This window comes from Lutra lutra, chromosome 10 (genome assembly GCF_902655055.1).
Source record: "Lutra lutra chromosome 10, mLutLut1.2, whole genome shotgun sequence".
In the NCBI taxonomy this organism is placed as follows: Eukaryota; Metazoa; Chordata; class Mammalia; order Carnivora; family Mustelidae; genus Lutra; species Lutra lutra.
Window position 1 is genome coordinate 56,813,043 of NC_062287.1, and position 13,707 is coordinate 56,826,749.

Sequence of the window (13,707 nt, forward strand, 5' to 3'; positions counted from 1 at the left end):
AGTGAGGAGTGGGTCTAGATTTCCCCAAGGGTACCTCTCTGACTCTATTTGAAGTCAGGCTTTTGTTTGCTCTGTAGTGTTTTTCTACTTTTTTGGGGAAATTTTGGTATGGTGGGGGGGGAACCTCATTCTAGGAGTCACTGCTTTACTCTAATGACAATGGTCCCTAGCATCTCAAATTTGTATTTTCCAAACTCTTTCACATCCTGTCATATTTTGTCTTCATATCACTTCTGGAATAGAGGTTTTTATTCCCATATCACAGATGGGCAAACTGATGGATAGGAGCCGAGACTCAGGCCACCTCAGCATCCTGCAGCTTGGCCTGGAGGTGGGCTGACTGGGGCCTCTGGATCAGGAATTTCCCTTGTTGGGGAGGGAGAGTGTTTAAGGATCTGAGCTGGGCCACCACCCAATGGGATACTCACCCAGAGAGTGGCTTGGCTGCTCCCAGCACCTCCTGAGTCCTCCCACCTTTAGCCCCTTCTGATTCAGTATGAGAGAAAATCATCTTCTAGGTATACAGAGACCCTGATTGTGTTTAGCCCTTCAAAGACTCATCTAGGAGGTGTCTGGAAACACCAGGCCCCAAGGTGGAGAGGGGAGCACTGTGCTGAGAATCTAGAGCGGGGCCCAATGCAGGCACCCTAACAGACATGCCTGGGACCCTCAGCAGGTCACTCTCGGGCTCCTCACCTATGAAAGGGGAATGAAAACATTAATCCATTTACCCAGTAAGTCATGGTGACCCAGCAAGATCAGGGCTGTAAATCTCTTGGAGAAATCAAGATAGTAAGGTTGTGGTAGGCCTAGTCATGGCCAATGATGGGCCTTGAGTACATAAGAGGGAAAAAAAATGAGGAGAAGACCCCAAGAAGCAATGAGCTCCAGGAAGAAACTGTCTTAGGGGGAATCAGGCTCCTGACTCCATTCCCAAGTCAATTAGAAATGACCTGAGATTGTCCCCTTTCCTGTATAATTAGACCTCAAATGCACGGAATTGGATTACTTATAACCTTTTATTCATGACTCATTTTCACCACTTATTTAATTGGCTCCCACCACAAAACAGAACAGCTAGGACTTTGACAGTGTCCTACATCTCATTACATAGTTTCTCTAACCCATTCTGCTGCGGTGCCACCCAGGATAACCATCACCTCCTGTGTTCAGCATGCCTTTGCTTTCCTTTTTGTACAGATTTGTTGCATCTGTGTATTCCTTCAAAGTATATATTTTCATTTCAGTTGTCTTTATCAAAAGGACATCTTGCTGTGTATAATTTTTTTGAGATTTCTTCTCTTTTTATTTTTTATTTATTTTTTTAAAGATTTTATTTATTTATTTGACAGAGAGAAAGATCACAAGTAGTCAGAGAGGCAGGTAGAGAGAGAAGGGGAAGCAGGCTCTCTGGAGCCTGATGCGGGGCTCATCCCAGGACCCTGGGATCATGACCTGAGCCGAAGGCAGAGGCTTAACCCACTAAGCTACCCAGGCGCCCCGAGATTTCTTCTCTTTTTAAAGATTTTATTTACTTATTTGAGAGAGAGGCGGGGAGAGCATATTCATAGGCTGGGGGGAGAGGCAGGCCGAGGGAGGAAACAGGCTCCCTGCAGAGCCGGAGGTGGGGCTTCTGATATCACTACCAGAGCCAAAGGCAGCTGGCCAACTGAGCCACCCAGGCGCCCCGCCCCCTACCCCTCTTTATGTTCTTCTGAGCTCTCTTCCCCTAGCTGTAATGATCCAGGTTTCTGTTTATTTCATTACTGCCGTTCTCCTCCATCAGACTAGGAACTCCTTGAGGGGCAGGGACCCACTGTTCAGCATGATGCCTGGCACATGGTAGGTGTTCAATGTTCAATAAATGTTGTCTAGTGGCTGAACTGCTTCCTTGTCTGTACCCCCACCCTCACCCCCAGATTCTTTCTGAGGGTAGGGTCTGGGTCTGAGCTGCCTCTGTGTTCCCATTGCCATCTTGGAGGAGCAGAGAGAATGTGTGGGGAACAAATGAATGAGGGAGGGAGGAGAAAGCTGCTTCTGTTGCTAGGACAGATCCAGCGCCCCTGGGCTTTTCCAAAAGGACAGACCCTGGTTCCTGACTCTCTCTCTCCTCCATCTTTTGCCCTGCCCCTGTCCTCAACTCACAACAGCCAACACTCACAGGTCTCCTGTCATAGAATTGCCTTCCCTGGACGGGGCCTCCCTGGGAAACTTCTTCTCTCTTTTCTTCCCCACCCATCACCTCCACTTCCTCTCCTCACCCACCTCCCCTTCCACCACCACTCTGAAAACCCCAGGCCGTATCTCTGGCTCCCCATCCTCCCCACCCCCTTAATGGAATTCCCAGGGTTCTCCAGGCCCTTCCTTCTTAGTCTCTCCCTCAGGAAACCCATCCACCCCTTAAGCCTCCAGCCAAACGCAGCACGACCATTCCCCAAGTTTTGCAGCAACTTTTCTAAGCCTTCTTGGGTATCCCCAGACCCTGTTGACTCCTAGTTTGTCACCAGGCAAGACACTGGCCCCCACCCCAGTCCAGGACACTGCCTGGCCTCCCCCTAGGTCCTCATTTCAGCATAGAACCCGAATAAAGGGATTCATCTGGCTGTGGGTAACAACAGCCCGGAAAGCTAGTGGCTTAGAAAAGACAGACATTTATTTCTTTCTTGTGCAAAAGTCCCAATTTAGGTGGTCCCAAACCAGAATGGTCAGAAACCCAAGCTGTTTCTCATGGTCCAAGATGGTGCTCCAGTTGTGATGTCCTCTTTGTAAGCAGTGAGAAGGGAGGGGAGGCAAAGGACAGACAGATACTACCACTCTTTTACAGACATTCACCCCCTCCCCATATTAAATTGCCTTAAGGTACTTTGCTTATCTCCAATTGCCCAGGATTAAGGTACCTGGTCATACTTAGCTACAGGTAAGGATGGGAAATGAAGTTTTCATCCTAGGAGGACAGGTGCCCAATTAAAAGAGAGTTGCAGTTGGCACTTAGCTATCTCTGTCACAACTTCCTAGGCGGTCCCGTTACTAGGACTGGCTGAGGCAGGTGGACACTTGGAAGGCAACTGAAGAAAGGAAAGGGAAGGGAGGGAGTATGGAAGAGCTGGAGGGGGGCATCCTAGTATCTGGTTTAGAAAAAGACTGTGTGACCTTGACATGTTGATTCCCACAACTGGGCCTCAGTTTCCCCATCTGTAATTGGAGGTAATGTAAGGATTAAATGAGAAAATGTGTATACAGCACACTGCACAGTGCCTAGAACTTGCAGAGCCCAGCTGAATGGCCACTGCTGTCATTGTTGTGACTTCCCGGTGCTTCCCTGGGCTGGCACCAAGCTTTTGACTCTCTAGCCAGGACAGCTGTTAAGCCCAATCTCATGCCACAACCCTTCCTAACCATCCTCCAACAGCCTCCATGCCTTGGGCTGTGCTGTTCCCTGCACCAGGAACAACCTGGCCCTCTCGTCTTCAGTCTAATTACAGCCATCCTTCAAGCCCCAGTGGCACGACTCTACCTCCCAGGAAGTCTTCCCCAAGCCCTGAGAATCACCCTGGACCCCTGTGAACCCATGTGCTCCCCAGACCCCTCACCATGCTCTATCCCCACACCTTGTCTCTGTCCCCTCCACCCCAGCAAGCAGACCTCTCCATTATGATCCCCCATCACGGAGTGTGCTCTGGGTTAAAGTGAAGAGAGTAGGGGTGTGGGGACAAAAGGAGGGAAAAGGAAGGGGGCAATTCAGGCTCCCCGAATGGCACCTGGAATTCCTTGTACTCTCATGTAATAAATGACTTTTCCTTCTCGCAGGAACAGATGGGGCTCATGGATTATGGCCCTTGTTCTGACAAAAGTGTGCTGAGTTTTTTTCTTAGAAGACCAGCTGCCTTCCAGGTGAAGGCAAGGAGAAATCCTCTGCTCTTAGCCTCTTGTTTAGAAACCTCCCAGGCCAGTTCCTAGAGAGAGATGCTAAAGGAACTTGTGCGTACAATAGGCAAGTTCATTATAATAGTACCAGGCATTGCACGCTTATTCTGTTCCGGATATTATTCTAAGTGCTTTGCACGTATTAATCTTCACAACCATTTTACAAGATAGATATCGTTACTATTTCCATTTTACAGCTGGGGAAGTTAAGGCACAAGGAGGCTAAAGAACTGGCACAGAGTAAGACAGCTGCTGAGTGGTCGGGCCAAGATAAACACCAAGGGGACCTGGCTCTGGAATCCCTACCCTTTATGCGATTCTGGCTCTCAAAGGGAAGCTGGGAATGGGATTCACCTGCGGCCCACCATTTCCATTCTTGGAAAAGTAACCAGAGCGTCACAGTTCTTGGCAGTCTGCTGCACGGTCACCTGGGAGTCCCCACAGGGCTCAGCCGGCACTGTGGGCAGAGGTCCTCTGCCTTCTGGTCGCCCATTCCCCTACTTGCCCGGGACTGGCAGCTGACTCGGAACAAGATGCAAAGTAATTAGGATCTGTAGTGCTTGGCATGACATTGCATTGTAGAGGGAACAGACCTCTTCTGACATTGCCTCACGTCTTTCTGCTGTAACCCAAAGAGTTCCTTCTGTCCAAATTATCGGGGCACTTTTGATGGATTTCCAAGATGGGCTGGGCCTGGTTTTCCCCCTTCCTCAGCCAGCTGCAAGCACGTCTCCAGCATGACTATGGAGTTTAACTCCGGCAGAGTCCTTCTCTGAAGGGCCCCATTGCCCAACAGCCCTGGAGATGAGAGGGCTAAAAGAAAAATACTAAGTTACACAGTCCTTCCCTTCCCTGCCCTGTCCCTCTGCCCTGCCCTCACCCCTCCACTTTCTGAGAAGGGAGGCTCTTGGTCACGGCTGGTTTGTGTACAGGGTCTGAGTGGTATACCAGCAGCCAAGGGAAGGCTAGATTGTTCTACAGGAGGAAAGCTGAGCTCTGGGAGGAGGGAACAGGGACCTGAGGAGAAGTGAAGTGGGGGATGGGGTGGGCAGGGTGGTGGAGATAGAGAGGAAAAGGAGCAGAGAAAATAAGGAGCTCTATAATAAGGGCTAAAAGGAGGCGTGGGTGGGAAGAGCAGGTAAAGAGTTCTTATGTGGTGGAATCCCTCAGAGATCTTCAGTGAAGATGCCTTTCCAAAGCTTTCGAAGGCTCAGGTGTGTTTGAGATGCCTCCATGAGATGGCCTCCAGTGGCTCTCAGGCACCCACAGGCCAGAATGATGGAGCCGGGAGGGCAGGAGCAGAACACACGGAACAGGCTATCTTGAGATTGGTTGGCAGGCTCCTGGCCACAGGACCTCTGCACCTCTATGTTGCAGCCTCCTGGTGGCCCTGCACCTCTTCAAGCTAGAATGAAGCACTGTTGAAGGGGTATTTCCTCTTACTTGGGAGGCCTGGTGGAGGGGTTCTCAGGCACCCAGGCTCCCCCGAGGCTGAAAGAGGCACATTTGAAGAGGTAGGTGGAGAAGAGATAGAGTCTGGGGCTCTTCCTGGCATTCAGTGCTCTGGTTCTGCCCACACCGCCCCCTCCTGGCTTAACGGAAACTCACTGTTCAGGGCCAGAGTCGGCACATCTCCACCTCTGGGGTTTTATAGACACACAGTGCCTTCCATCAGGAGCAGCCTGCCTCTCTCTACATTTTGGATTCCTCCCCAGCTCAAGCTCCACCTCTCTGAAGACGTGCTCTGATTCCTTCCTCTGCCGAGTCCCCACAGGCTGAAACATTTGAGGCCACGCTTGCCCTTATATGGAGGGTGGCCAAGGGACAGCTCTCATTTCCCCAGTTTTCACACACAGGAGGCCATATGCCTGCCCCCCACCCCAGCTCTCTCTACCCCTCTACCCCAGGGCAGAGTCTAGCCTAGAGTTGTGGGAACATGCTCCCACTTCTATTGGCTGACCTCCTACTCAGTCTTCAACATCTGGTTCAGATGCCCCCCCACCCCATCCCATCCCAAGAGATCTTTCCTGACTCCTTGGACTGGATCATGGACATTCTCTATTTATCTGTCCCAGCCTTGACATCATTGTGTCAAGTGTCTGTAAGCCCAGTAGTTGGGAGCCTATATGGGGCAGGGCTAGGACTGGTTCTCCCAGTGCCCCTGAATCAACCCAGGCCCAAGGACAAGGTGTAGGTAAAGGTGCACTGAATGAAGGGACCATCACACACCTCCAGAGAGCTCATACTCAACCCATCAAAGTCCAGCTAGAACACTCCTTTCCAGAACTTCTCACCTCCTCCTCCCATCTTCCCTCAGTCCCTATACTGCTGACTCCAAAGCATCCAGCACACTCCTCAATTACAGTACGTGCCATGCCGTATTTTTGCGAACAGCTTCTGGCAGCTTCCCTGACTCCCCGGGGGGCTGACTGGCACCTTCTGGAAGGCCAGGTTCAAGCCTGTCTCTCTGCGCCCACAGGTCCAGAGCATGGGCTCAAGGAATAGTCATCGGTGAGATTCTGGAGTCTGTGGGGGACCTCACTCCATGCCCAGCTGAGCTAAGCTCTAATTCTCTGCCTGGTTTGGGGTTGGAGGGGCTTCTGGTGCCCAGGCCCCAGGTGTCCTGCCCCAGCGGACTCAGTGACCCTGTCGCTGCCACGTGGCTGTGAGTTTCTGGAGCAGCTCCTGTGGCCGCCGGCGGAACTTCTTCTGAGTGAAGTAGAAGAGGATGGGGTCCAGCACGCTGTTGGCGCTGGCAAAGGGCCGCGTGCCCTTGTAGGCAGCGGCAAAGGCCTCCAGCACGGGGCAGGGGACACCAGCTGTGGAGCGCACTGCCAGGTAGGCGGTCTTGGTGATGTGGAAGGGCAGGAAGCTAATGGCAAAGGCAGCTGCCACCACCAGGGCCATGCGGGCTGCCTTGCCGCGCCGTTCCCGGGCCACTGGCCCCACTGGTCCGTCCTGGCGGCACAGACGGCGGGCCAGGCAGCAGTAGCAGGCCAGCAGGGCGATGAAGGGCAGCAGGAAGCCAATGACGGTGAGGGCCATGCCATAGGGCATATAGCGGGCGGCCAGGGCCGGTGGGCTCAAGTCGTAGCAGACGGTGCGGTTACGCTGGATGCCAGTGGCGACGAAGAGGGCTGTGGGCAGGCACTGGGTTGTCACGGCCAGCCACACGGCCCCGCACACCAGCCAGGCCGCGCGGCGGCCCCCACGCTTGTGCCAGGGGGCCAGCGGGTAGCAGATGCCCAGGTAGCGCTGGAAACTGATGCAGGTGAGGAAGAGTATGCTGCCATGGAGGTTGGCATAAAAGAGGAAGCGGACCAGGCGACAGGCAAGGTCGCCAAAGGGCCAGTGGTCCCCCTGGGCGTAGTTGTAGATGAGCAGGGGCAGGGAGCAGGCATACAGCAGGTCAGCCAGGGCCAAGTTCAGGGTGTACACGGCTGTGCGGGTCAGAGCCCGGCGGGAGGTGCAGATCTGGGCAATGACACAGGCATTCAGGGGCAGGCCAGCCGCCAGCACCACTGAGTACACAGGTGGCAGGAGCAGTCTCTTGAAGTTCTCTTGGTAGACACAGGTGGTGGGCGCGGAGCCCAGGGCCTGGCCTGTACCATTGTCCCACTCCATGGCTGCCCGACTGCGCTTCCTACATCCAGAGAGGCTGGGGAAGCAACACACAACCTGTCAGTAACCATACTCACTGACCATCTGGTAGGCCCCTGTCCCTCTCTGGGCCCTTATCTTCACTTGAACCATCTCTGATACTCACCACCCTATGGAGGCCCTACATAGTCCTCACTTTAAGGAAACCTAGAATACAATAAAGCTCAAGCTTGGGGAAAATCTGGTTCACTTTCTACAATATTCATTTCCCACCAACCTTCCTGGCGAACTTCTATTCATCCTTCAAAACCCTAGTCAAATGTCTCCTCTGGAAGTGGAGATTGACAGACTTTAGTTTGTTTTTGTTTTTTTGTTTGTTTTAAATCTTTTTTAGAAAGTTTTTATTTATTTAAGTAATCTCTACACCCAACATGGGGCTCAAACTCATGACCCCAAGATCAAGAGATGCATGCTCTGCTGGCTAAGCCAGCCAGGTACCCCAGATAGACTTTAGTTTGTGTCCCACCTGTGCTACCTACTAGCTTTGTGACCTTGGGCTAGTGATATATCTTATCTGAGTCTCAATTTTCCTATTTGAAAAATGGCAGAAAGATACACCCATCTTTCAGAATGATATGAGATTAGAGGTACTAAATCAAACTATGCAGGGCTTCCCTGGGCTTTTTGGAGTTTGGAGATTATGGTCATGGTGAGCCTGCCTGTCTGTCTCTCCAGCACTGACTGGAACCTCCTGAAGAGAAGTGCCAGGTCTGATGCTCCTCTGTGTCTGAGAGTGTGGTCTGGGTCCAGGGCAGAGAAGGCCCTGGTAATTCTGAATTAATCAACAGGAACAGAACGTCCATACACTGTGGGCTGACAAAGGACAGCGCCCACCTCCTCAGCCTGGACTCCACCTTCCAAAGCCATGGTCCTTCTTTTGGCTGCAGTCTTCTTATCTGTAAAATGGAGGAAGAAAGTGATTCAGGAGTCCCCTAAGTTCCTTCCTCCCCTAAGTTGACTTCAGGCTACAAATGCGGGTCTGGCCTAGCCACTGGGTCACAGCACCCTCTGGTGGCTACAGTGAGAACAGCGTTCCTGAAGGCAAATGGCTGGGCACCAGCCGAATCTGCTTCCTTGTTTTTTTGTTTTTCAGGGTTTTGTTTTGTTTAGTTGAGTTGAGTTGAGTTTTGTTTTGTTTTTCTAAGACTTTAATTTTTAAGTAATCTCTATACCCCAGGTGGGGCTCGAACTCACAACCCAAAGACCAAGAGTTGTGTGACAGAGGCAGCCAAGTGCCCCTCCTGCTTGCCTTTTTTTTTTTTTAATTTTATTTTTTATAAACATATATTTTTATCCCCAGGGGTACAGGTCTGCGAATCGCCAGGTTTACCTGCTTGCTTTTTATAGAGAGGAAAATACAGCACAGCCAGAGGCTGTGGTGGCTCAGTCTTACTCCGTGAGTTAGAAGCAGAGCCAGAACCATAGACTGCCCTCCTGACTGAGAGGCTGCAACTTAGCGTAGCCCAGGGTCATGGAATGTAGAGGCTATAAACCAAATGTCAGAGCTAGGCAAACCTCATTCAAATCCTGGCTCCCTTACTTCTATGCTGTTCAACCCAAGACATGTCAAACTTGACTTTTCTAAATCTCTGTTATCGGTAAAAGATATCATAGGCCTGGTATATAGTAGGTGCTTAATAAATGCTATGCTGTGCTGCTGTATCCTACACCTCATCCCTTCATTCTTCCCTCAGGCTAGGTTTTGGGGGAGTCAGAAGCACAGGTGCCTTAAGGGGGTTCCATGGTGAGGTAGGTCTGACTTCTTGATACCTACCTCCCAACCAGCATGTCCACATTTCCTGGTGTCCAGCGAGAATTCACAACTTAAATCCAATGGACCTGTAAGACAAAACCCTTTGAGATAGTGGGCAGATTACCCCCCTCCCTATTAATAGATGGGAAAAACTGAAGCAAAGGAAAAAATATGAAATCCTGCAAATGCACACAGAACAGGATAGAGGGTTGAGGCCAAGTACATGGGCTCTGGTCCAGATGCCCAGGTTCAAATCCTAGCTCTGCTACATGTGAACTGTGGGGCCTTAAGGCTCATTATTTGACTTCCATGCCTTGGTTTCCCCATCTATAAAACGGGCTCATATAGTGCCTGCTTCCTAGGCTTGTTATAAAGATCAGTGCCTGGCACAGGGCAGGTGTTGGCTATTCTTAATGTGAATACACCCTGCTAAATCAAGTTATGATATTTTTCAAAGTTATGTTAGAGCAAAACCTAACTACCCAAACTGATTTCTTTCAACTTTCAATTTGATTTTGATGAAAATATTTTCCCCAGATTCTGGGAAACTGCAAAATGAGGTTCAACGAGTTTCTAGCTTATAGTCCCACAGGCCATATTACCTTAAATTACGAAAAACCCTTTGTGGGGTTTCAGCCCAGGTGCTAGGAATGCTGGGTGCCCAGCTAGCCAGTTAGGAGGTGGGGGGGGTGCAGAGGCAGAAGCATGGCCAGCCCCCCGTTGTAACCAAGAAGCCAAGATTAGTACAGGCAGAGAAAGTTCATTTCCTCATCACCTCATTCATTTGTCTGGGCCTTTCTTTCATTTATGCATTCATTCTTCTGTTTTCACCTGTCAGGCATTTAAAGGAACACTTATTACCTGCTGGGCACATGCAGGTACAGTATACAGATGCAGATGTAGATAGAGATATAAAAATTATACATACACATCTGCTAGTCCGAAGAGGGGGACCCATGTGAGCCATAGGATGGAAGAGACTTTTCAGAGGAGGAGAAAGGGTGGAACATGACCCGGGAGGTTGAGGAGGAGATCCCTGGGTGGGGAGGGGTGTCCTTAGGTCTGGGGGTGCGGAGAAGAGGCAGGCCTTGAGAGGAGAGCTGCCTACTAGGGCTGACGGTCATGGTAAGAAGGAAGAAGCTGGTAGAAGGAGCAGCGCTGTGCCTCTGAACATTTTTGGGAGGCTTGTTGTCCTCGATGCCACCCATGGAAAGAGACCTCTGCCTCAGGTGATGGGAGGCTCCAGATATTTTTTTTTAAAGATTTTATTTATTTATTTGACAGACAGGGATCACAAGTAGGCAGAGAGGCAGGCAGAGAGAGAGGGGGAAGCAAGCTCCCCGCGAGCAGAGAGCCCCATGTGGGTCTCGATCCCAGGACCCTGGGATCACGACCCGAGCCGAAGGCAGAGGCTTTAACCACTGAGCCACCCAGGCACCCAGGCTCCAGATATTTTCCGCTCTCCACCCCCTGGTAAGACTAGTCCTCTTGGAAGGAGTCAGAGGCTGCCCTAGGCGGGGTAGGGGATGGTTCTGAGGGAGGGCTCCCTTGGCCCCTGCCTCCCAGCAGCAGCTAACACGGGCTCCTCGATCTCTCACGGCTGTCACTCATTCTTGAGCCCTGAGCCCTGGGCCATCTCAGGCCCCAATGTCCTCCTGGGCTCCGGCCACTCTGACTACGGTCGGGGGCTTTCTAGCAAGTTGCTCTGATAGATGACATCCTTCCCTGCATCCGTCTGCCCTTTGAGGGAAAGCTCAAACTCCTGACATTGCAGCTTGCTGCCGAGCCCTCCAGCCTCATCCAAGGCCCCCCTGGTTGCACCCCTCAGTCCCCTCCTGTCCTGCCACACTGTCCCTGAGACACCACCTCTGCCACAAGACCGTTCAAAGCCAGAGATCCAGACTTCCCCTCTAGCCTCCCCATCTTGGCAGCTCCCTTCACACGAAGTGCCATTCATCCCATGCCTATCAAAACACTAAGTGTCCATCCAGCTCCAGATCTGATCTTGCTTCCTCCTTTCTGGGCCTCCGGCTGAGTGGAGTTGCTTCTTCTGCTCCCCACCCCCCAACACTGTGGACCTCCTTTAGGTCAGTGCGGGGCCCAGCCTGCCTGCCCACCCAAAGTCACAGTTCCTTGGGTCCAGCTCCCATGCCCGCCTCATACTGGCCCCCAGTGCCAGGATGCACCAACACTCACATGCGGCCTCCTGTCCCCGAAGCACCTTGGTGGCCTTGAATGTGTTGGCACAAGGGAAAGCCAGATGTGAGGCTCTCCACTCTCCTGTCCTGAGCCCAGGCTGAAACACCTCCGATGGGGCGGGCGGCTTCCTCTGTTTCCTGGCAGGGCTGTCTCTGACTGAAATAGCCCCTGCGGGGGCCACCCCCTCCCTGCCACCCCCAACACTGAGGCCTGGCGGAAACTGGGCCTAGAGGAGCAAGGAGGCGGAGAAAAGGTCTCCTTCCTGGAACCCTCCCCACCCCAGCAGAGGAAAGAAGGTGATGTGGGGGTAGAAAGAGAGGTGAGAAGAGAACCAGAGGCTGCTGGCCAAAGGCTACCCCCACAGACCCAGCAGCTTCCTTTCTCCTCAGCCCTCTGTCAGTCTTCTCATCTGTCAAATGGGCACGTTGGTGATAAAAGAGCTTTTGGCTCCCCCTTTAGCTGTAACACCCAGAGTCACCTTCCAGTCACTCACTCCCCAGCCATCCCTCCTTTCTCCATTCATTCAATAGCTCATTCACGAATATGTCCATCCCTCCACCTGGCAATCCACTTAGACATTCACTTATTTGCTCACCTTCTCCCTCCCCACTTTCCTCTCTTCCTTTTCTCCAAAACCATTTATTGAACTTCTACTGTATACCCTCCAATCCTCCTATATACCTCCACTTAGCACTCACTGTCTCCTTCCACATGGCAGGTCTGGGGCCCCTGGGAGGGATGGGTGTGTGTTGTGGGGATAGATACCTCCGGAAAACTCACCTGAGTGAGAGTCTCCCTGCCGGTGCCAAGCCCTCTTCCAACCCCTCCTCGCTCCCAAACCAAGACTCACAGCTGTTAGGACGGCCAGGGGAAGTGAGGTGGCTTCTCATTATCCCGAGGAGGCCAGCTCCGGTAGTAGAGCAGCATTTGAGAGGAGTGACCTGGAGGAAGGAGGCTTTGATTGGGAGCAGCTAAGGCAGCTAGGGGAGGGGGGACAGCACAGCGCAGGGAAGGAACACGTCCCTGGGCATCTGAGGCCCAGGTTCTTGTTCTACTTTGGTCCCTATTTACAAGCCCCTTCCCCTCTCTGAGCCTTAGTGGAATGTGGTCATACTGGCCACCAGCATGTCGTGAGGAGGAGAGGCCAGAGTGAGGGAGGACCCTTTCTACCCTGGAAGGTGTAAGCACTGACCTCCCACCCAAACCCACTTTAACAGCAAGGGGATTAGGGAACCGAGTCGGGGACAAAAGTCTGGGTCAAACTGAGAAAATTCAGATTTGGACTGCCAGCAAACACTTGGTCAGCTGTGCAAGGATTGAGCACCTACTGTTTATTCAGGTCCGTGCTAGGAGATTGCTTGTGCCAGATCCAAGTGTGGGTCTCCTGTTCTGATTTAGTGGTGCTGTAGCCCCCGAGGGCAAGGAGACCTGGCCTTCAGCCCAGCGACCAGTTCTTTGCTGGGTACCCAGGACAATCTCCAGTGGTCACCCCTATCATAGTGTCTGTCCCAAGAATGGGAGCAGTTCTGTGGGCTTCCTGGGGGTGTGAGCCTCAGGGAGGGGCTTGAGTCTGAGTTCTTGCTATCTGGGTGGGGCCCAGACGGGAGAGCTCAGATCATGGGAGTTATGGGTACCCCTAGGACAGAGTGACCCAGAATGGATCCTGGAGAAGGCACATCTGTGGCTGGGCCTTAAAGGACCAGAAAAGCTTGGACGAATGAAGAGTGAAGAGGGCATGATGTTCTCAGGTGGGGAAGGAGCCGACCTCCTGTGAGAAATGAACAACAGCATAGCATGGGATGCGTCATCTGAAGAGGGGCCCAGCAGGAGGCCTGAGGGGGCTGGCCATGCTTCCAGGCCTTCGAGGGCTCCCGAGTCCAGTTTCAGCCCTTCCCTACCAGGCTTTCCGACCCCCAGGCAAACGTGCATGCTGTTTCCTCTGCCTGGGATGCTTTCCCCCCACCTTCTCCAAATAATCCCTGCTTATCCTTCCTGTAGTTCTCATATCTCATTTTCAATGAGAATGACTAGTGGTATCTGCCATCTAGGCTGTGGTAAGACATAAAAGGAACCGCACAGGGGAAGTGCCCCAGCACATGGCACAGACTCCACACACTCTTGTTAACGGAATGAATGCATTCTGGGCCCCACTTAAAGGCCCCCACTTTGGA

General features: G+C 52.2%; 1 protein-coding gene across 9 annotated transcripts in view; it reads right to left on the reverse strand.

Moving 5' to 3' along the window:
* Window positions 1-1,529: 1,529 nt before the first annotated feature.
* Window positions 1,530-13,707, reverse strand: part of P2RY6 (pyrimidinergic receptor P2Y6) — a 39,430-nt gene continuing 27,252 nt past the window's right edge. For 3 of the 9 annotated variants that reach the window (XM_047693244.1, XM_047693243.1, XM_047693247.1), the window contains exons 2-4: window positions 9,359-9,423; window positions 8,419-8,480; window positions 1,530-7,582 (exon numbers count right to left, since the gene is read on the reverse strand). In XM_047693244.1, coding sequence (XP_047549200.1) covers window positions 6,562-7,548 — 987 coding nt within the window. In that variant the 5' untranslated portion in view covers window positions 7,549-7,582; window positions 8,419-8,480; window positions 9,359-9,423 and the 3' untranslated portion in view covers window positions 1,530-6,561. Of the gene's footprint in view, window positions 7,583-8,418; window positions 8,481-9,358; window positions 9,424-10,112; window positions 10,169-11,533; window positions 11,743-12,316; window positions 12,478-13,707 lie in introns of those variants that run through there. The other 6 variants (XM_047693238.1, XM_047693239.1, XM_047693240.1 and 3 more) reach the window with 5 other exon arrangements.